Here is a 20970-nt window from a genome sequence, read left to right as displayed (position 1 = left end):
AAAATTCATATAAAAAAAGCCCATTATTTAGCATTCATCAAATAGGATTTCCTGGAGGATGTGGCATTTGAGTGGTTGAAAGTTGAATTGGTTCAAATATTTGACTAGGGCATTCCAGGCTAAAATAGCTCTGGCAATTAGCATTAGCTGTCACAGAAAAATATTCAAGTACAGGGTTCAGCATATAGAATAACATGTGTGAATAGAAAGAAAATAAGAAATAAATGTAAAGTAAGCCTGTAATTTCATACTACTTATTAATCATAGCATATTACTCTTAACAGAGCAGAAGAAAAAAGAGATTTGCTCATGTTTTTCCGAAGTCTGCATTTTTTTGTGGAGTGGTGTGAATATCGTGAGAACACATTTAAGCATTTCAAGGTAAATTCTGAAGTCTTTGAATATAAATATATACAAAAAATGAGCTGGTATTGATTATGGTGAGTCATGGCTTTCTTTTTTTCTTTTGTTTTTTCTGGACAGTGTCTCACTATGTAGCTCTGACTATTCTGGAACTGTGCAGACCAGGCTGGCTTCAAACTCATAGGGATCCACCTGGCTCTGCCTCTCGAGTGCTGAGATTAAAGCCATGAATCAAATTCTTGCTTTAAATTTCAAAGAATATTTCCACTGATCTCATAAATTAGCAATCACTTGTAATAAATGAATGAGAAGCTTTTGTATAAATCAATAAATAATTGATATAGAATTTTATTTTGACTATTCATTATAGTCTAACTTACTTGTAAATTCTATTTTTTGAAAATTCCACCTTTCAGGAATGCATAAATTACAAGAATAAATGTGTGTAAAGAGTATAAAGTGCCTGGTGTGGTTGTGTACGCCTTTGAACCCCACACTCATAAGGCAGAAAGAGGCATGAGTTGGAGACCAATTTGGTCTCCATAGTGAGTTCCAAGATAGCCAAGACTATATAGAATGTTGACTGTCTCAACAACCCTATTTATATATTGTTATAAAACAATATAATCGGAGTTGTTCTTTGATTTTTTTTTCTTGAGAGACTTAAGGTTCTTGTCATACTTTTACTTCTTTGGTTAGAGTTACCCCAAGATAATTTATATTATTTGTGACTATTGTGAAGGGTGTTGTTTCCCTATTTTCTTTCTCAGCCTGTTTATCATTTGTATAAAGGAAAGCTACTGACTTGCTTGATTTAATTTTATATCCAGCCACTTTGTTGAAGTTGTTTATCAGCTGTGGAAGTTCTCTGGTGGAATTTTTGGGGTTGCTTATAACTTCTATGCTGAACTGTTTTGAACTGCTGGATTATTGTACATCTTGAGTATAAATATTGAAGCATGATTTTTATGAAGTAATGGTTTTAAGTCTAATGGAAATGCTTTAAAGACTGCTGTAAAAAATGTTTAGGGGCATAAGCAAAAGCTGTTTTTCTGTGTTCTAATCCCTCCCATCCTACTTATTTCCATGGCATTGTTATTAACAGCTATGAGCCCACACAAAAACCTGTTCTGAGTGAATCAGCATGAATCACATTTCAAGATTCTAGTCCTTCAGTAACCTATAGCTATTATTATTTTAAAGACTGGTACTGAGCCTCTTGTATTTGGGGTTCAATTCTTTGTTTTTTATTATTATTAAATTCATTCTACTTGGTTGAGTTTATAAAATGTGTCAGACATCAGGCTTTCTACAGAATGAAACATGGAGAATGAAAAGTCTCCATACTGCAGTCCCTCAAGTCATTCTTATGATTTTATTCTATTTCTTTAATATAGTTATTTCTGGGCACTCTAATTTTATATCACTTATAAGTATGTAAATATGGCAATATTATTTGTTTTATTGTATTTTTATAAAAAGTCTTGAAGTTAATAGGTATGAGTCATCTTTCTTGGTTCTTTTTCAACATTTTTTATTTGTTTATATGGGGTCTTTGGATAGGCTATATAAATTTTAGAGTAGATTCTTTTTTTAATGCTCCTGAAAAAACATCATTGATACTTTTATGGGGATTTCACTGAAGGTTGTTTTGTTGTCTTAACAATGTAAAATTCCCAGGCCATGAACACAGGTGTCTATTCTCTTATGTATATTGTCTTAGTGTTCTCTTACTGTGAAGAGACACCATGACCAACTTATAGAAGAAAGCAATCAGTTGGGGGCTTGCTTACATTTCAGAAGGCTAGTCCATTATTATCATGGCACAGAGAATAGCAACAGGCAGGCATGATGCTTGAGAAATAGTTGTAAGTTCACATCTGTTACAGGCTTTGAGAGATATGTTGGGCCTGGCTGGCATGGGCTTTTGAAACCTCCAAGGCCACCCCCACCCCGCCCCCAGTGACACACCTCCTCCAACCTTCTAATCCCTCTTAGAACCAGTTCACTTCCTGGTCACTGAATATTCAAATATATGAGCCAGTGGGGGCTGTTCTTATTTAAAACACCACATATGTCTTTGGGGTGTATGTGTGTGTATTTTTTGCAGTATTCATAAGGTATAAATAATTTTAAAAAGATCTCATTTTCATCTCATATGTACAAGTGTTTTACTACACTTTGTAAGTACACCATATGTGTGCATTGCCAGAGGAGGAGAATATTGGATTCCCTGGTACTGGAGTTGTTGGTATTGGAATCAAATTTGGCTCCTTTGCAAGAGCAGTAGGTTCTCTTAATCTCTGAACCATATCTTCTCCAATCTTGGTATGAATAGTTTTCTTTTAAGACTTTCTTGAGTTAAAATTGTCAAGAGTGAAACACCAATATAATAGAGTGGAATCAAGAATAATTTTACTTGTATTGTTTTTCTTGCTTCATTCTGTATCTTACTTAATTTTCAATATAAGGTATAAACTACCTATACTCAAATTATCTTACCAGGGAATCCCAAGTTATTTAAGCAAATTCTATAACTTACAATTTTTACTAATGTTCTCTCTCCCAATTATTGTTTTACCTAAACCATTGGTTTTTAAACCTTGAAAATTTATCTTATAATTATCTTATGGTATTTTCTCATTAAATTTTATTAAACAAAGGATATAGACCAGTGATCTTGTATAGCATGCACAAGGCTCTCTGTTGAGCAGGAAAATTAATAGGCATACTAGAGCATTGTCCACTCTCAATCTTGTCGCTTTATTTCTGTTGATTTGTTCAAGATGATACTAGCTTGGTTTTTTCCATATAAACAGAACCCTTCTATTTGGATAGATTTCACAATGTTTATTGTATATTTAACTCAAATATGCTATTAAGTATCATAAAAATAGAACTGTGTTCAGTGCTCTTGGTGAGCATTCAGTCACAGAGAAAATGAGTCATGGACACAAAATAATACAGTGGGATAAAGTTACTGTAATTAACTTATAAAAATGAATGAGCTAGTTGACATTATTAGAGCAATAGTTGTGGCCTTACAGATCACTGATGCTTTAATGAAAGTTTCATCTGGGGTCACCCTTAACAGAGGACGAAACCACCAAACTTAAAATGAATATTCTGGGAAGAACATGGAGAGTCTAATGTATAACTAATAATAGAAATGATATTGGTACTTTTATGTATAAAAGATGAATATTTCTAATCATTTTATGTTCAACTCCAAGTAATATGTAGACTAATATTTGTGAGTGGGCTGTGCACCTTCCTCTGAAGCTGAGTTTTGGAACTTTAATGTGCCTTGTGAGATTGGGTTTTCACTATTACATGTATCTGGAAACCATGGTCATTGAGAAATGGTGCTCTTTGTTTGGGTGAACATGTACAGGTGAAGCTGCACACAGCACAACGGTGTAGACTTTGTTTTCATTTCCTATATTTGAATAAACTCCTATACTGTGAAAAAGTTTATAATTATTTCATATTTGAGAATCTTTAACGTGAAGGAACCTTATTATCCTTTGAGAAATGGATAGGATTTTTAATTTTTTTTTAAACAAAGTTTTTTAAGTAATTGACTAAAGGCTATCCATGTGACCACAAAGCAGATAATTGAACTTTTCTAAATTGGCTCTGTACCAAAGAGTAAAATTTTCCCTTCTCTGGAAATGTTTGCTTGCATGTGTCTTCCCTCTCCTTGGGCTAAGTGAGAAATGCAGTGAAGTAGCTGCCTTGACAGAAAGTACATTTCTGCTTCACAAAGAATGCTGATGAATCAGAGTCAGTGGAAGGTCACTGGGAGCACTTGGCTTTGCACAGGTTCTGGAACCTCTGTCTTAAATGCTTTTGAGATAACAGTAAATGCTAAAAAAGACAAACAGTTGCAGGTTTCTTGGAATTCTCTTACTTCATTAGTCATGGGAATGGTGTATCTCAAGCTAGTGTTTGTGTAAACGCATGCTATTTCCATAGCAGTCTGGTATAACAACAAGGAGACCCTTAATGCTGTTTAGTTTCACAGTATTTTGTTTTGAACTAAGAGATTCAGGCTGGATTATTTTTGTAGTCACATCTAACAATTTTTGACATCTTTGTTTAAACATAAAATTCCATCATAGTGAGATAATGTTAAACTAATGTTTATGTTCCTTTAGACATTAGGCACATGTACCTTAGGTTATAAGCTGCACTGATAAGAGTTAGAAGTATGACCCTATGGGTAATCTTTTTAAGCAGATAAAACTGTTTGGATGCTTTCCCAGAGCAATTGGATTGCCCTCCAGGCGAATCTCTTCAATTCGCTCCCGAATGTAACGCGTGTCATTAGCCTTGCAGAATGTATCATCTGTAAGTGAAGATATGCTGTTAAACTGAAAAACAAAAGGAAAATATTCAGTAATCTAAAACCAACTTTTTGTACATTTTACAATAGGGTCACATAAAGATATTATGGCAATAATGTAATCTTTTTAAAAGTATTAGTTCATGGTGATGACACCACACCCTCTTTTGCAACCTGGACATAGTTTAAGTGTTTGGGATTGTTATTACTCAGGGTTGTATCCACTCAGTCCTGCTTGGAATAGAATAGAAACATGCAAGCTTGGAGAGAGTATCCTATCTAAAGTGTGAACTCAAATGGTACTCTTTGCCTAAATAACTTTGCTTAAATAGCTGAAATTCTTGTGTTGCCAAGAATCAACTTTTTCTCGTTTTCACTTTTTCCTCACTTTGGCAATTCCCACTCAATTTTCTTCTATAAAGTGAGCTAAAAGGTCTCTAAAAGAGTGTGTTAATCTCTAATTGGAGAAAGTAGCACAAATCAGAACTTTGGGTTCACTGCTATTTGGGGAAGAAAACATAAATCAGTGACCTTAAAATCTGTGCTCGAGGTAACTAGGAAATACACAGCACCTTGTGTCAGGTGCTTGAAGGTTATGCAGGTGGTTTAGCCTCCATTAGTCTGTGCCTCTTCCCCTTCTCCAGGCCTGAGAGGAATCCTGGGTCCTGGTAGCCAGCACAGATTTGGACATAGAGAATGAACTCCTAAGAAATTCTTGAATTAGGAGTATCTTTAGTTGTTTTTTATTTCCCATTTTCATAATTTTGAATTAGGACAATAAGGTAACTCATAGTACCACTCTATCAAACTGCAGTATCGGGTGAGAGACAAATGCGTGCTTTGGACTGTACCTGCAGTAGAAACAGTGTTGTTAGACTGAATCGTACTTACAGGGTCTCCCTAGACTCAGTGTTATCAGAACTGAGTTTTAGAATACCCAGCTGGTATAGGAGAATTGGTACTATTTAGAAAACACCACACATTGTATGTCACAGGTGTTGTCAGAAAAAGCTCACCTTTTTTGAATTTAGTGTGACCACATGGCCTTGTGATCATGCTCTATGGTTTGGCCTCCAACATCTACCTAGGATCTAAGGGTAATTTATGTAGATTTATGTAGACAGCAACAGTGACTGCCTGATGCCCATCCCTTCCTCCTCCCAGTCAGTTTCAGCCTGAGAAATAAGGAGCTAACGAATGCCATAAAGAAAGATGTTTAAAATTAAATGCTCAGTACTAGAACACCTACTTGCTAGGTGTGAGGCCCTGGATTCAGTTCCCAGCACTACTTAGAGCCACAACAGACTAGGAGGTGCCTAAAGATGTATTCTGCTTATGAACAGACTGTGCAGGCTGGAGTGATGACTCAGCAGCTAAGAGCACTAGCTGCTCTTCCAGAGGACCAGGCTTCAATTCCCAGTACCCATATGGCAGCTCATAGCTGTCTGTAAATCCATTTCCAGGGACCTGATATCCTCACATAGACATACATGCAAGCAAAGTACCAATGTGCATGAAATAAGTAAATCATTGAAAAAACAAAAACAAAACAAAAGAGCAGACTTTATACTTCCTAGACTGGTCTACTTAGCATACTCTGGACTGGACGTACAGTTCTTATATAGGCATTAAGTGATCATACTGCTTTAGCAATGTAACTGTACTTGACATATAAATGAGTAAATTTCTTGATAAATAATAAAAATGATGCCATAGTTAACTAAAGCTAGTTATTATGCAAAAACCAGTTGTACCTGAAGGTGAATTACACGTAGACTTTCTGGTAAATTAGGAGGCACAGATTCCAGATCGTTATGGTCCAAATAGAGAAAAGAGAGTTTATTCAGTTTCTGTAAAGAAACATTTGAATGTTACTTAGGACTAAGCATTCCTTCACATCATTCAAATAATGTATATTTTAAAAAGAGTATGGATGTGTGCACATTTCAGTAGTGTCAGTATTGTTACTATTGGAGTAATAGTTGGTTACTCTATGACCTCCTTAGCAGTGTGTTTGGTTTGTAGACATTATGATATCTAGCAGAATGCTAGTGCATATTCCACGTTTCTTTGACCATACATCCTGTTCATCTCACCCCTGAACACTCAGCCTTTGAAGTTTGTCTAGAGAGCATCTGTGTGTGAGATTGGCTCAATCCATCCTTCAAGTTTTTTGAGACTTTCCATTGAAGTTCTATCTATTTCTATAAAAAATGGCTACTCCTAAGAGATTGTGCTTAGCAAGATGTTACTTTCCCAACACAATTTGTCAAACATGCAATTTACATGACGTGTTTTCTCATGAGGGATTTATGTTGGAATGTTTTTTATAATCAGTAAGTCACTACTATATATGATTTTAAGCTGTTACTTCAGAATAACAGAATGTAATTTCTTTTGACATTACTCTTAATCTTTCTATGCATTTTGTGCTACTATGCATTATTGGTGTGTGTGAGGGTGTCCCGCCATGTACCTTAAACGACTCTAAAATTTAAGGTCCTCCTTCAGCTTCCCCAATATCAGGATTACAGGCATGTTCTACTGTGCCCCACTTGATAATTCTTTGCTATTATTTTGAACTTTTCTTTTTTCAATTTTAAAGAAATTATGTATCTGTGTTCATATCTGTAAGCCATAGTGCACATGTAAGTTAAGGGGCAGCCCACAGCAGTTGGGTCTCTGTTTCCATGTTTGACTTAGGGGTCAAACTTGTCAGCAAGCACTCTTTCCTACTGAGCCATCTCCATAGCCTTTTATCCTTTCTTAAACATTCTGCTTTTGACCATGTGGACACCAACTAACTATCTTTCCAGGGCTGCTTTTATATGAATTATAGTAACCTGACTTTACTAGTAGTTATTGCAACCCTAGGGCATTCAGCAGAGTTTTATAATTTTCACACCAACTTGCCCAATGTCTCTTTTGTAAAATCAAAAATATTTAAACTAATCAACCTTCCTCCCTCCCTCCCTCCCTCCCTCCCTCCCTTGAACGTCCATCATCCTTCCGAGATGAACGTGGTCATCCTAACTTTCCCTGGCTTGCCTTCACCTGTTGGTCTTAAGCAGCCTCTTGCTTCACCTTTCCAAGTAGCTTGGACTACAAGGAGCTGCACCATGTCCTGCTCTAAACATTCTGTGACCTGCTAGTTATTCAGAGACTCACATACTTAAAGACATTTCTTTATATTACAAAATTAAATTTAAAGCATTGTGTGTGTTGTGCATACACACATGTGCATGTGTTTTGAGACAAGGTTTCTCTGTGTAGCTCTGGCTGTCGTAGAGGCTGACCTCAAAATCAGTGATCCACCTGCCTCTGCCTCCCAAGTGCTGGGATTAAAGGCTTGCACTACCACTGCCTGGCTTGGAAATATTTTTTAAACAGGCAGTTGTGGGTGGATGAGATATTTGAGTGATTATATAAATAAGCATAAATTAAAATTAGTAAGTTTAGGTTCTTCTAATATTGTGACATTTCCTAAAGTCTTAAACTTCAGGTCCTCCTGCCTGAGGCTCCTGGGTAGTTAAATAAAGATGCAGGTGTGTAAGATCTTGTCTTTGTCGCTGTTGTTGTTGTTGTTATTTTTGAGATAGTGGCTCACTGTATATCTCTGACTGACTGGAGCTTGCTATGTAGACCACACAAGCCTCAAAGGTACAGAGCTCCTCCTTCCTCTGTCATGCTCCACCATGCCTAGCATCTGGCCTTTTGATTAAGGTTTCTTCTTCCAACAGTAGCTTGAGCATCTCATGCTTTTGCCTGAGATAACCTTCTAGGGCAGAGAGTGGTTATATCATAACTATGAAAGTTCTGGACACACGTGATTACTTTTTCAATTTCATAAAACATTTCTATTCTTTTGGAATTATTTTTCTTTGAGGAACACTGCTATGTTATCCACTAGAATTAAAAAAGATATTGGCTATTTCCAATTAATAGGAACAATACAAATCTTTTAAAACACTGAGCTAGTCTGCATATGTATCGAAAGATGGCCTAGTCGGCCATCACTGGAAAGAGAGGCCCATTGGACTTGCAAACTTTATATGCCCTAATACAGGGGAATGCCAGGGCCAAAAGAATGGGAATGGGTGGGTAGGGAAGTGGGGGGGGGGTATGGGGGACTTTTGGGATAGCATTGGAAATGTAATTGAGGAAAATACGTAATAAAAAAAAAACACTGAGCTAGTAATGTTTACTTTCAAATATAAAAATGTTCCTTTACTATTAATAGAAAACACCCATTTCTCTGTCTTTACACGACATATGTTATGGTTTACATACTTTGCTTGTTTGAGTTTGTTTGGTACATTGACCTTAGGGCCTCAAGCATGCTAAGCATACTTTCTACCTCCAAGGTATACCACCAACCATACATACATAACCTAATGTTCCCTTGTGGGATATATGTCATTTTGTTACAAGTTCTGAAAATATTGGTCTGGATAAATGCCAGCCACAGCTGTCTTTACTTCTTATCTTGCTACACAGAAATAAACCTCAGTAGTAGTATAGGAGCAGATTGGGGAGGAAAACCAAACACTAATGTAAAAATATTATCAGTGAGTTGCCTCAGCTGTTAGCATGTTGCTGCCAAGCTTGATGACCTGAGTTCCAGCCCCAGGACCCATATGGTGGAAGGAGAGAGTAACTTCCACAAGTTATCCTTGGCCCTCCACATGTATGCCTGGTATACATGAGCCAACACACAAAATAAACACACACAATAAATAAATAAATGCAATAAAGACTTAAAATACAATCACAGATACTGTGTTTAGTCATATTATGGAATACTTACTTTGAATGTGTTTGCTTTAATTCCTTTACTCTTGATTTTGTTGTATTTGGCATTAAGTAAAGTAAGCTTTGGGGGAAGAACTGGAAGTCTTAGTAGTTGGTTTTCAGCAAGTGTAAGTTCTTCTAACAGAGAAAGTTTTGAAAAAGTACCATCTTCTATGTCTTCTATCAAATTTCCCGTAAAATCAAGTCTTCTTAGGTTTGCTTGAGGGAAATAAATACAAAAATATGCTAGGATCTCATTGTGTAGATTGAAGAAAAGCATTTAACAGACCTCTTAAGGCCCTATGTCAAGTTTGTTTTGCAGTGTTGATTATCTGATCTGCAGCCTGGTACAGTTGTGCTTTCATGAGGTGCTGGCGACTGAACTGGAGGCTTCATGCTTGGTAGGCAAGCACTCTACCACTGAGGGTCAGCCACAACCCTATAAGTAGTTTTGTGGAATACTGAGTCTTTCTGTGCATAACAATGATACCTTTTCTTACTGTGGTCTTATAATGTATGGTTCAGAAGGAATTTTACAGTTTCTATCTAAATATATCAAAAGAAATTCTTACTGTGCATCATAGGAAGTAATTTTGGTTAATTGGATTTAAGCATGTAATTATTATTTTATATTTTTGCTAGCATGTTGCATTATAATTGTGGGTACATTGTATTGTATATACCTTCTTAATTAAGAAAAACAAAAACAAAAAGATATTCTGATTGTTTTAACATGATTCAGACTGAGAGATTGACAAACTCATTCATTTATTGTGTGTATGTGTCTCCCTCTGCTGAGGGCAGTTTAGGCAGAGATGGTTAGGATGTAGTTTCTTTTCATTCATAGTAGCTGTTTTCTCAGAAGTTGTTATAACACTGAATTAGTGAATACAGAGCCTGCTTCTAGGAGGATTCCAGATGCAGGTACCCTTGAGCTTCCGCTCACTTGTTTTTGCCAACCAAGTAATATGAACCTTGCTTTATGTATATTTTTGTTTAAAGACAGTTTAATATACCCTTTTGGTTCATGAACATTGATATAACCCATGCTTGAGCGAAGTTTATCTGACACTTGCATTTTCTGTGTAGCCTCATCCTTGCTGCCCTGTGTTTTGAAATACTAGATGGTACCTCGGCACTGTGCTTGTTGCCATTTCAACTAACATTTCCAATATAAGGCAGAGGACTGAAAAACCATGATGCTAGACGTGCTGAGTGAGACACCGCTACATTTATGACAACTGAAAGTAAAACTTTGCCTTGCTATACCTTAGTTGGAAATGTGTATTTTGAGTACCTCAGTTTTGTTGTTCTGTGAATTTCTGCTAGTGATCATATACATACTGGGGATTGAATCCACACCTTCATATGTGCTAGGTAAGAGTTCTAACACTGAGCTACATGTCCAAAAAAGCAAACTTGCCAATATGGTATCTACAGATAATAAGAACCAACTGTCTTTCAGTCTGCAACTTAGACTTATAAATGGCATGAATCCAGTTAGGCTTAATCCCATAAATGCAGAGTTAAAGAAGCCGTGCATGTGGCACAGTAGTAGAGAGCACTTGCCCAGTGTGGGGCCAATCGTGGACTCAACTGCTGCACTTCCAGTAAACAAGTAAAGGTTAGAAAAGCCAGTATGTTACTTGGTCTTAGTTTTCTTTAGAAACACTTATCGTAGGAATCTAGAAAGCTGGCAAGGAATGAGTAATCCAGGACTGGGACTTGGTACTGCAGATATAGGCCTTAGTAAGGGTGCTGACCACAGGCACCTTAGTTCAGCTACGGTTTGTTAGAGCACCAACTGGCTCATTGCTATTGCTCTAGCAAAGAGTTAACAGTGTTAACCACCACTGTTTCAGAGGTGTCTCCATTGGATCATCTAAGGAGGGTGGTTCCTTTTCATGGTAATGAGTAGAGCTTGGTGTTGGTATTTTAATTGTTCTCCAGCTATTTTTTTAAAGATTGCTAATTATGTATCCATGTGTTTATCTGTGTGTTGGTAAGTGCATATGTGAGGGCAGGTGACTGGAGTCCAGATGAGGTCCTGGAAGAGCAGCAAACACTCTTAAACACCAAGTCAGCTCTCCAGCTGTCTCCAGATATTTTTTAAATGTACCCAGGTTTAGTTAAAGGAATCAGGAACTTATTATAATCCTAGCACATGGGAAGTGAAGGCAGGAGGGGAGGCGTTCAAGATCATCATCCTCTATAGTATATTGAGTTCAAGGACAAAAGAAAACAAAACAAAGAATAAAAATAATAAACAGTAAAAAGGAAAACAAAAGAAGTTAGTGTATTTATGGCAAAAGTGGAAATAGAGCATCTGTTAGCTGGAGAAGCATACATGTTGTACTGACACTGCCTCCCACCTGAGCAGTGTGTGTCTTGAGACAATACCTATATAAGATGGAATTGCAAAATCACCAGGAAAGAATGACCATGGAAGTCTATGGATAGGAGATTCTTCTAATAAGGAAAAAAGTGATTTCTATAAAGTGTATGTTGTATACTTGAGTGCTCCAATAGTGCTGCTCTTATATATAGAAAGTGAAAAATACAAAGAAACTTGGGCCTTTATATTTTAAACTTACGCATGTCTGCAAAATCCTTGGCAGTCAGCTTTTTAATTTTGTTGAATCGTGCATAAAGATAAGCTGATTCCTTTGGCAATGGTGGTACAGCATCAATGTCAACTTCTTCACAGTAGACAGAGCCACTTAAGCAGACACACAATAGGCATGTGGGCATTTCTAAATTAAGAGACAAAATTGTAAGCATAAGCTAATTTGAAAATATTGGTCATCTGACAGTAAAATTATTGTTATAATGAATGCTGTGAGTTGAAAAGATAGGTTACAGAATCATTGGTGTGATGTCAAGAAAGATAATTATGGTAACCAACAACTTGTATTGTGCTTGATAATTTATCAAAATTTTACTTAAAGTCTATGGTCAAATATCTTATCACTTATTATTTATTTATTTACTCTTAAATATATATCAGGAGTACTCAAGATTCTTTTATTCTATTGGTGCTTTTGGAAAAATTTTTTTATTCTATTGGTGCTTTTGGAAAAATTTATCTTTTCTTCATTGAATTGCCAACACTTTGTCAGCAAACACATATAATAGAAGAGTATTTCTGGACTCCTACATTTATGCTTGTAGAGGTCAGAGAGCTACTAGGAGTAATTTCTTTCCTTCCACCATTGAGTTCCAGGGAACATAGGCCATTGGTGGTAAGTGCTAAGGCAGGATAGATCACTAGCCCTCCATTGACTTTTAAAGAAATGTTTATGCAAATAACATGTTAGTATCTTGATTCCTATGCTTTTATAATATGTCTTGATTTTAGCAGGTAAAACTATCTGACTTTATTCTTCTTCAACACTGTTTTGACTACTTTATATCCTTTCCATAGTTTTATATGTGCATACACATACGTACGTACATACATACATACATGCATACATATACCCTGGTCCACCCTCCCATGGTTCCTCATCCCACTGTCCCCAAGAGGATGTCCCCACCCCCATCCCCACCCCCCACCCCACTGCCAGGCATCCCCACTCCCTGTTTTAGTGTTTATATTTCTATTTGTTTTTTATAAATGTGTCTTTCCTGACTTTATTTACATATGTGTTTGTTTGGTTATATGAAACAGCGTTGTTCTAAAAAGTGAAACCTACACAGAAACTGTAAACTCACCCCAGCTCTTCAGCACGCTCATTTTCCCCTCCCTTCTTTCACTTGTTTTCTTGGTGTAACTGGCCTGTGTGTTTTTGCTTTTGTTTTTTTAAATCTCCAGATTTAACTCAAGTCCTACACATGCTAGGAACTGTTCCACCACTTAGCCAATCCTCGGCCCTCGTCAGACTTTTGAGTATCACCTCTTGTGCATTTCTTTTCACAGGAATGAACAGCTGCAGGCTCAGCTCTTAGACATGTATTCTCTATGGAGGGCAGCATGTGAGAGACCTGCTGTTAATGGTTTACTTCTTTCACATATTGTATGTTAGCAATCACTCCAAACCACTCCATGTCTGCACAGGTTGCCCTCACTTTTTTGTTTGCTCTTTTATTTTGCTTTGTTTGTTTTGTTGTTGTCCTTTGTTTTTTATGGTTTTGGATTTGTCTGTTGTTGTTGTTTTAGATAATAGAGCATGGCTGGTTTAGAATGCTGTATGACCAAGAATGACATTGGATTTCTGAGCCTCTTGCTTCTACTACTCATGTTCTGAGATTGCAAACGTGTACTACTATTAACAATGTTATGGGGCACAGAGCATTAAATCCAAGGTTTCCTGCATGCTAAGCAAGCACTTTACCAACTGAGCTACACCCCCTAGCCCTGTCTCTGTCCTTTTGTAGCTGTGCAGTGTTTGGGCTGTTGGGTTATTTGCAGTATTTTGTAATTGCCAATAGTGCTTTGGTGATTTTACTTTTTTATTTTGGATATGCGTCTCCAGGGTTAAATCCTAAAATGTGATGACTGTCAAAAGTAAATATGAGGCCAAGGCTGTAGCTCAGTAGTAGTGCTTCTGGCACATAGTTGGCCTCCATTTGGATCACAGGCACTGCCAAAAAAACAAGTACATCTATTTTGATTTTGTTTAATACTGCCAAATACCTGTCTAGAGGCATTGTACTAATTCATATTTCTGCTTACGGTATGGTATAATATTTGTTACTAGCTGTGCATGGTAGTACATGCCTTTAATCCCAGCATTTTGGTGGCAGAGGCAGGCAGATCTCTGAGTTCGAAGCTAGCCTGGTCTACAGAATGAGTTCCAGGACAGCCAGGGCTACACAGAGAACTCTTATCTTGAACCCCACCACCATCAAAAAACAAACAAAGAATATTTGTTACTGTACAACTTTGACTATAGAATATTTTGGTATACTGTCTTTGTTTGTTTTAAATGTACATTGGTGTTTTGATTGCATATATGCCCGTGTAGTGTCTTAGATCCCCTGGAACTGGAGTTATAGACAGTTGTGAGCTGCCATAAGGGTGCTGGAAATTAAACCCCAGTCCCCTGGATAAGTAATCAGTGCTCTTAATTGCTGAGCCATCTTTCCACCCCTTATCTTCATTTTTATCAATCAGGTTAAATAGGGGTGGAATATCAATGTATTTTTTCTCTTTTGTTTATTAATGAAAATTGAGATTGGACATCTTTTCATATATTTAGTGTCACTTTAGAATCATTTTTAATGGTCTTCATAACTTTTGACCATTTCCCAAGTGTATTCTTAATTAAAAATATTATTGTGTTTGTTTTGTGTGTATGTGCATGAACATTTGTGCTTGCTATGTCACGTGTGTGGAGCTTGGAGTACAAGTTGCAAGAGTTTGTTCTGTCCGACATCTACGAAGGACCTGGGGGTTCATCTCAGGTAGTTGGGGCTTGGCCCTTTGCCATATTACTGGTTCTCAGATGTGTTTTTGTTCAGTTTCTTTTCTTCAATTTATGAGTTCTTTAAAAGTTGGAGATATTACATCTTTATAATATATTACAAATATTCTTCCTATTTGTGGTTGCCTGTCGTTTTATGCAAAAGTGGCTTTTTTTGTAATTTTATAGAGTAATTTTATAAATATTTCTATTAAAACATATGGATGTCGAGCTACCTCAGTACCAAACTGTGCCTATGCTTGCAACGCAATATCTTATACATGCAGATCCATAATTTTTCTTAAGTTTATTTTTTCTTTTGTTTTATGAAATATGAATCTAATTTATCTCTCTCCAAATGGCTCTGTAGCTCTCCTGGCCTCGGTTATTTAAAATATTTCTCCTTGGTGATTGAGTGCTTGAGTACTTTCCATGCTTTAATGATATACTCAATGTCTTCGTGTGTCTCTACATGCCTGAGCTTTTTAATCTGTGTCAATGGTATTTGTTCATGCATTATTCCCAGCTTGTTAAACTTGGTGTGTTTATCTGCTACTTGTTCAGCGCCTCTACATCTATTTTTGCGTTTTTCTGTATATGTATCCATGTGTATTTTAGAATCAACTTTCCAAGCATTATCAAAACTTAGTAATTGTAGTGGGATTTTCTATGGTTTCTGAATTTAGAGAATAATATCTTTATGGTATTGAATCATCCTATCCAAGCAAAGGGTATCTTTCTAATTATTTGAGTATGTTTTAGGATGTATTTTCTGGTTTGGATTCATTTTAATGTTATTGTAGCAGGATAGGAATGGGTGAGTATTTTCATGCTCTCATGTGAGACCAGATTATGTAACATAACAGGAATAAATCAAACACAGGAACTAGCAAGTATGGCTTGTGCTTTGTTATTTTACCACAATTTTCCTATTGTTTTCATTGAAGCGGACTTTGTAGTTAGTTATGTAGAGTTTTTTGCTGCTTTTTTTTTTTTTTTTTTTTTTTGGTTTTTCGAGACAGGGTTTCTNTGTCCTGGAACTCACTTTGTAGACCAGGCTGGCCTCGAACTCAGAAATCCGCCTGCCTCTGCCTCCCAAGTGCTGGGATTAAAGGCATGCGCCACCATGCCCGGCTTTGCTGCTTTTTAAAACACTACTAGTCATTGAATTTAGAGCCTCATGCAAACACTATCAGTACATCCCAGCTTCTGTGACTTTCGTAAAGATAGTAATTAATTGTATAATATTTACCTCATTCTAAGGCTATTGATTGTATTTGAAAAATAATCTTTAGGTATTTCTTGATTTGTTTATTTTTGAGGCAAGGTCTTGTTTTGTAGCCTTTGCTAGCCTGAAACTTGCTTTGTCTAAGACTGACTTAGAACTATTTGAGATCTGTCTGCCTTTACCTCCCAAGTGCTGGGATTGATAAAGCTGTATGATATCATGCCTGACTTTTGAATTGATTTTATGTGGACAGAAAAATAGGTATTCTAAAGGCTAGGTTTAGACAAAGTGTTGGATGTTCTTGAACATTCTGGTCCACAGTTTTCATTCACGGTGTGAAATGTTAGGTGATGAGCACATGGCATCTAACTATAGACTTTACCATTAGAGATGAAATTTCAGTTTTTAATTTACTATGTCTTGAGGCAAATTTTGATTACTACAAAGAACAAAATTTCTTGTAAGTATTTAAAAATGATAATTTTCAAAAATACTAGATGATAGATTGTTCATACTTACCATCATTTTCTTTCTTGGTGGGTAATGATGGTATAACTTCATCTTTTTGTAACTGAAGACTTTTCTCATCAGGAATTATCATAGTTTCTTTTTCCTATTGTAAAGGTAGAAGTTTGTTATCAGGTGTGATAAGTCACAAGTCTGACTGTAAACCAGAGGGATCACAAACATTTCTCTTAGTCACAATTAGAGGTATTTAGTTAAGATTTTGTTTTATATATGCATTTTGTATGTATGTATGTATGTATGTATGTATGTGACACACATATTGTACAAAGGACAACTTGTTCTCTCCACCATGTGGGCTCAGGGCTCATCTATGGCTGCAAGAGGCTTTATCTTGCAGGTCTACCTTAGCTGAGCTGTATCTTAGCACTCTGTTAAGATTTTATACACAGTTCCATTTCTTTATTATTCATTAAACCACACTGTAAGTACTCTAGGTAGAATATGTATTCCTGAATAAAGGAATCCACCTATTAAATTTTTTTGTTTGAGTTACCTGAACTCAGTACTTGATATTATTAACAGTAATAATTCTCTGAATGGGAATGAAAGCTTCTCTAATGTCAAACGACTCTTTACAGTTTTTCATATGAACTAATTTTCTTTTTTCACCTTCCTTTCTCTGAGTGACAGTACAGCTTCTTTCATGACCTGGATGCTTTCCTGCCTTGACCTTAGGATGGATCCTTTGCATTCTGTCTAGCCTCTTGGCCTGACTAGGCCATTGGTGCAGGCTGTTGACATTGTATACCTGGGGATTATCACTTGCCTTCTATCCTCTTTTCAGATAATGTGTGTTCTGCTAGTGGACTGTAATTTATTACACGAGGACCTATTCACTACCTTTTTCCCCTTCTATTTATGGCTCCTTATTGTCTCAGGGCACTCTGACCTTGCCTAGGCACTCTGACCTTGCCCTAGCCCTCATTTCTATGTGTAAACACATCACTCTTCCCCACTGAGTTCTCTACACAGATACTGGTCCACATATTTATATTGATGAAAAACTGCTTAAAGCTCCATGCAGTTAACCAGAAACTTTAAGATTTAAGGAATTTTGAAAGTATCTTGCATTTGGTTGATAGACTCAGATCATTCCAGTCAGATAATAGGTAATGAGCTTTTTAACTTGAAGCTGTTGCTGGAGATAACTGTCTGTTTTGTCTTAATACCAGTATCTTAACTCATTTGCTTGGAGAAGAAGCTGTAGCATTAACATCTGACTTTGATTTTCCAGTGTGTGTGGGCATGACACACAGTGGGCAGCACATAGTTTTGTGCTGTTAACATCTCTCTCTCTCTCTCTCACACACACACACACACACACACACACACACACACACACCAACTAATTGCTTTGCTCTGAAGGTTGGATGTGAGTGATGAGCTGTATAAAAGTCATAACTCAGTGACATGTCATTACAGGTCCTTGGTACAAATTGGTAGAGTGAAATGTGATTAAAAGTAAATCCCTATAGTAAGGAGTTTTTTATTTGTTGGTACTCTATGTGATTGGCATGCATAGCCAGTAAGTATTCTTACATTCATTTCCTAAGACTGGATTTTTCTGAATGCTATAAACATAAGCCTGATAATACATCTTTTCCTAATTTATTTATAACACGCAACTCTAGGATGCTATGTAGAATAATTTATATAAAGTTCAGCTATCAGATCACCTTAAAGTCTAATGTCTCTTAAAGTTTAATTCAAAACTTAAATTAGATTTTCTGTAGATAGTTTTGTTTACCATAGTTATTAATTATTAATTCAGGAATCATGCATACTTGAAAAATATAATTACTTTAAATTTTAAAGTGCCTTTTTCTTTCTGAACTTATCAAATATTGAGGTTAAGGGGAAAAGCATGCATTTAAATGGGTATCATTTTAGAATATAAATTTAAAGTAGAAATAAAGTACCTTAATACTTTTCCCATCCAGGTATTTATCTTCATAATCCTGGCTAAATTTGGCTTCTTCAGAATTGTCTGTTGCATACTCATAGTTAACATGTGAATCCAGCTGCGTCTGTGGTGTTTGCTGTGTCAGAGGCACGAAGAGTAGCAGGAGAAATGTAGAGTGCACAGTCTTCATTTCAGCAGACACAAGGTGACTGAAGTTAGGAGTGACTGACCTGATGACTGTGGAACGAAACTTTTTCCCTGGAAGTAAGAATGTAGACCATGGAAACAGTTTTTAAAAGCTTGGAGAATATTTTGGCAGGATGGATGCAGTAGGGGCTAGAGAACAAGTATTTAACTCTTAGTAGTCCTTAGTTAGATACAGTGTTTTATGTGCCAGTGAAGATTCTGAAAAATTCAGAAAGTAGTTTTATTTCTTACCCATCAACAATTTTAAAACTGCTGGTAAGTTTATTAAATGTCAAATGTCTTGAGTAGGGGTACTTGTATGCAGTCAAAAATCTTCTCGGGGTACCTGCAGTATAAATAGTTAATACAAAGATCCATGATCTTGTGTCATGTGAGTTAAAAATATCATATTTCGCATTGCTGCTTTAAAGGAACTCTTGATTCATATTGATGTAAAAGAAGCAGTTCTGAGAAAAGGCTTAAAACTTAAACCTTAGGCTTAACATCATAAAAAGTAGACATTAACACTTTTGAGTGGTATGGAATGTAGGAAAAAACATTTAATCTTTCTAGTTTTATAAATTTAACAGATTGTCACTAGTTAGCTAGTAATGTTGCCTTTTTAAGCTTAAAATATGAAAACTTCACCAGTACCACTTCAGACTGGCATAATTTAATAAACCTTTAAGTGAGGAACTTTGGAGAATGTACTGGAAAGATTCTTTGAGGCACACCAGTGAATTTTAACTGCTGAATACATGCTTCAGACTTTTAAAAAACTACAGACAAACTCACTTAGAGGTGCTGATGCTGCATTTATAGATGCCAGTTTGTCAAAAATCCAGTGGTTGAGATTTCAAAATAAAATGAGTTTGTAACTTTTTCTGCTTCTAGTTCTAACCTACATCTGTCTTATATAAAATGATATATGAAAGTATTGTTAGAAATTAATTTTCATTGAAAATGAAACTTATACTACAGTTTACATTTATTAACATTTTAGAATCATACTTTCACACACAGTATCTAAATTAACATGTGAAAAACAAGCCTACCTTAGTATCTGGTTGAAGTCCTTGTGGTTTTCCTCAATAGGTATTCATCCCTGTGCATTAGTCCCAAGTGGGAGAGTGAATGAGCAAAGCTGTGGAATTGTTTCAAACTGCTGAATAAAGTTTCAGGGCCCAACAGTTTAAATCCCATGTGGAACTCAACAGCAGATTCCATGTGGTGGAAATCTTTGCCAACATTCCTTCTCGGGGTGAAATGCAGGGTGTTACAAGAGAGAATGTGCTGAGGATATTTGAAACTGCGGCACTAGGGCAGCTGCAGTGTACTGCACTCTGGATCCCTTTTACCTTGTGCACGAATCTTTTAGTGAATAGTAGTTTATAAATCTTTTTAAAATCAGGCCTTTATTTTTGTGCTTTTCTGGTATAGAAGATGCTTACTTTTGAATGAAATAAAACACCAAACTGAGCATAGTCTTTGTTCTTAATGTAATGACAACTAAGGATTTTTGTCCCCATAATATAATTAATACAATAAAAATGTATATATAAAGTGAGTTTTTAAACAAATTATTTTATAGATTGGTCCTTTAGGGTTGTTGTTGTTGTTGTTGTTATTGTTACTGTTTTTCTGGAGGGGGTCATTCATGCTAGGGTTTCTCTATGTAGCCTTGGCTGTCTTGGAACTCACTTTACAGAACAGGCTGGCCTTGGACTCAGAGATCTACTTGCCTCTGCCTCCTGAGTGCTGGGATTAAAGGTTTGTGCCATCACTGCTTGGCTGCCTTTTGGTTTTAAATTCCTTTTTTTTAGTTCATAGGATTGTGAAATAGCTTTTAAAAAGAAGTTTGATTCCAAAATTTTGTAATAGCAAAAAATTTTACTGAATGAAATTTTATATTCAATTTTGGAAAACTAAAGTAGGGAGTGGGTGTAGTGGTAAACACCTTTAATTCCAGCACCCAGGAAATATAGAGAGGTGGATCTCTGTTAGTCTAGTCTACACTGAGTTCCAGACCATCCAGAGCTACATAATGAGACCCTGTTTAAAAAAAAAAAACAAGCAAGTAAACAAACAAAAACAAAACAAAAGTGAAGTAGTAGCATAGATACCATGTAAGCATCTTTAAAGTTTCAAATACTTATAATCTTAACACTTGAGAATGAGAGACAGAGGATAGAGAATTCAGGGCTATCCTGGATTACAT

General features: G+C 36.2%; 2 protein-coding genes across 4 annotated transcripts in view; one reads left to right on the top strand and one right to left on the bottom strand.

The window, feature by feature from the left end:
• The window catches only part of Cenpp (centromere protein P), a 177131-nt gene that overhangs the window by 20855 nt on the left and 135306 nt on the right, over positions 1 to 20970 (top strand). For both annotated transcript variants that reach the window (XM_021179814.2, XM_021179816.2), the window contains exon 5: positions 285 to 381. In XM_021179814.2, the coding sequence (XP_021035473.1) occupies positions 285 to 381 (97 nt within the window). The remainder of the gene's footprint in view (positions 1 to 284; positions 382 to 20970) is intronic.
• Ogn (osteoglycin) lies at positions 4373 to 19980 on the bottom strand. Of its 2 annotated transcripts, none has more exons than XM_029468187.1 (7): positions 19808 to 19980; positions 18583 to 18824; positions 16655 to 16748; positions 12097 to 12255; positions 9519 to 9721; positions 6466 to 6561; positions 4373 to 4739 (listed from the first exon to the last, which is right to left on the bottom strand). In XM_029468187.1, the coding sequence occupies exons 2-7, from the start codon at positions 18754 to 18756 to the stop codon at positions 4569 to 4571; spliced, it is 897 nt and encodes a 298-aa protein (XP_029324047.1). In that variant the 5' UTR covers positions 18757 to 18824; positions 19808 to 19980; the 3' UTR covers positions 4373 to 4568. The 2 variants fall into 2 exon arrangements, with proteins under 2 accessions (XP_029324047.1, XP_021035476.1); XM_021179817.2 differs by lacking the exon at positions 19808 to 19980 and adding an exon at positions 19005 to 19094.

Source organism: Mus caroli, chromosome 13 (assembly GCF_900094665.2).
Source record: "Mus caroli chromosome 13, CAROLI_EIJ_v1.1, whole genome shotgun sequence".
Classification (NCBI taxonomy): domain Eukaryota; kingdom Metazoa; phylum Chordata; class Mammalia; order Rodentia; family Muridae; genus Mus; species Mus caroli.
This window is presented reverse-complemented; position numbering and strand designations above follow the sequence as displayed.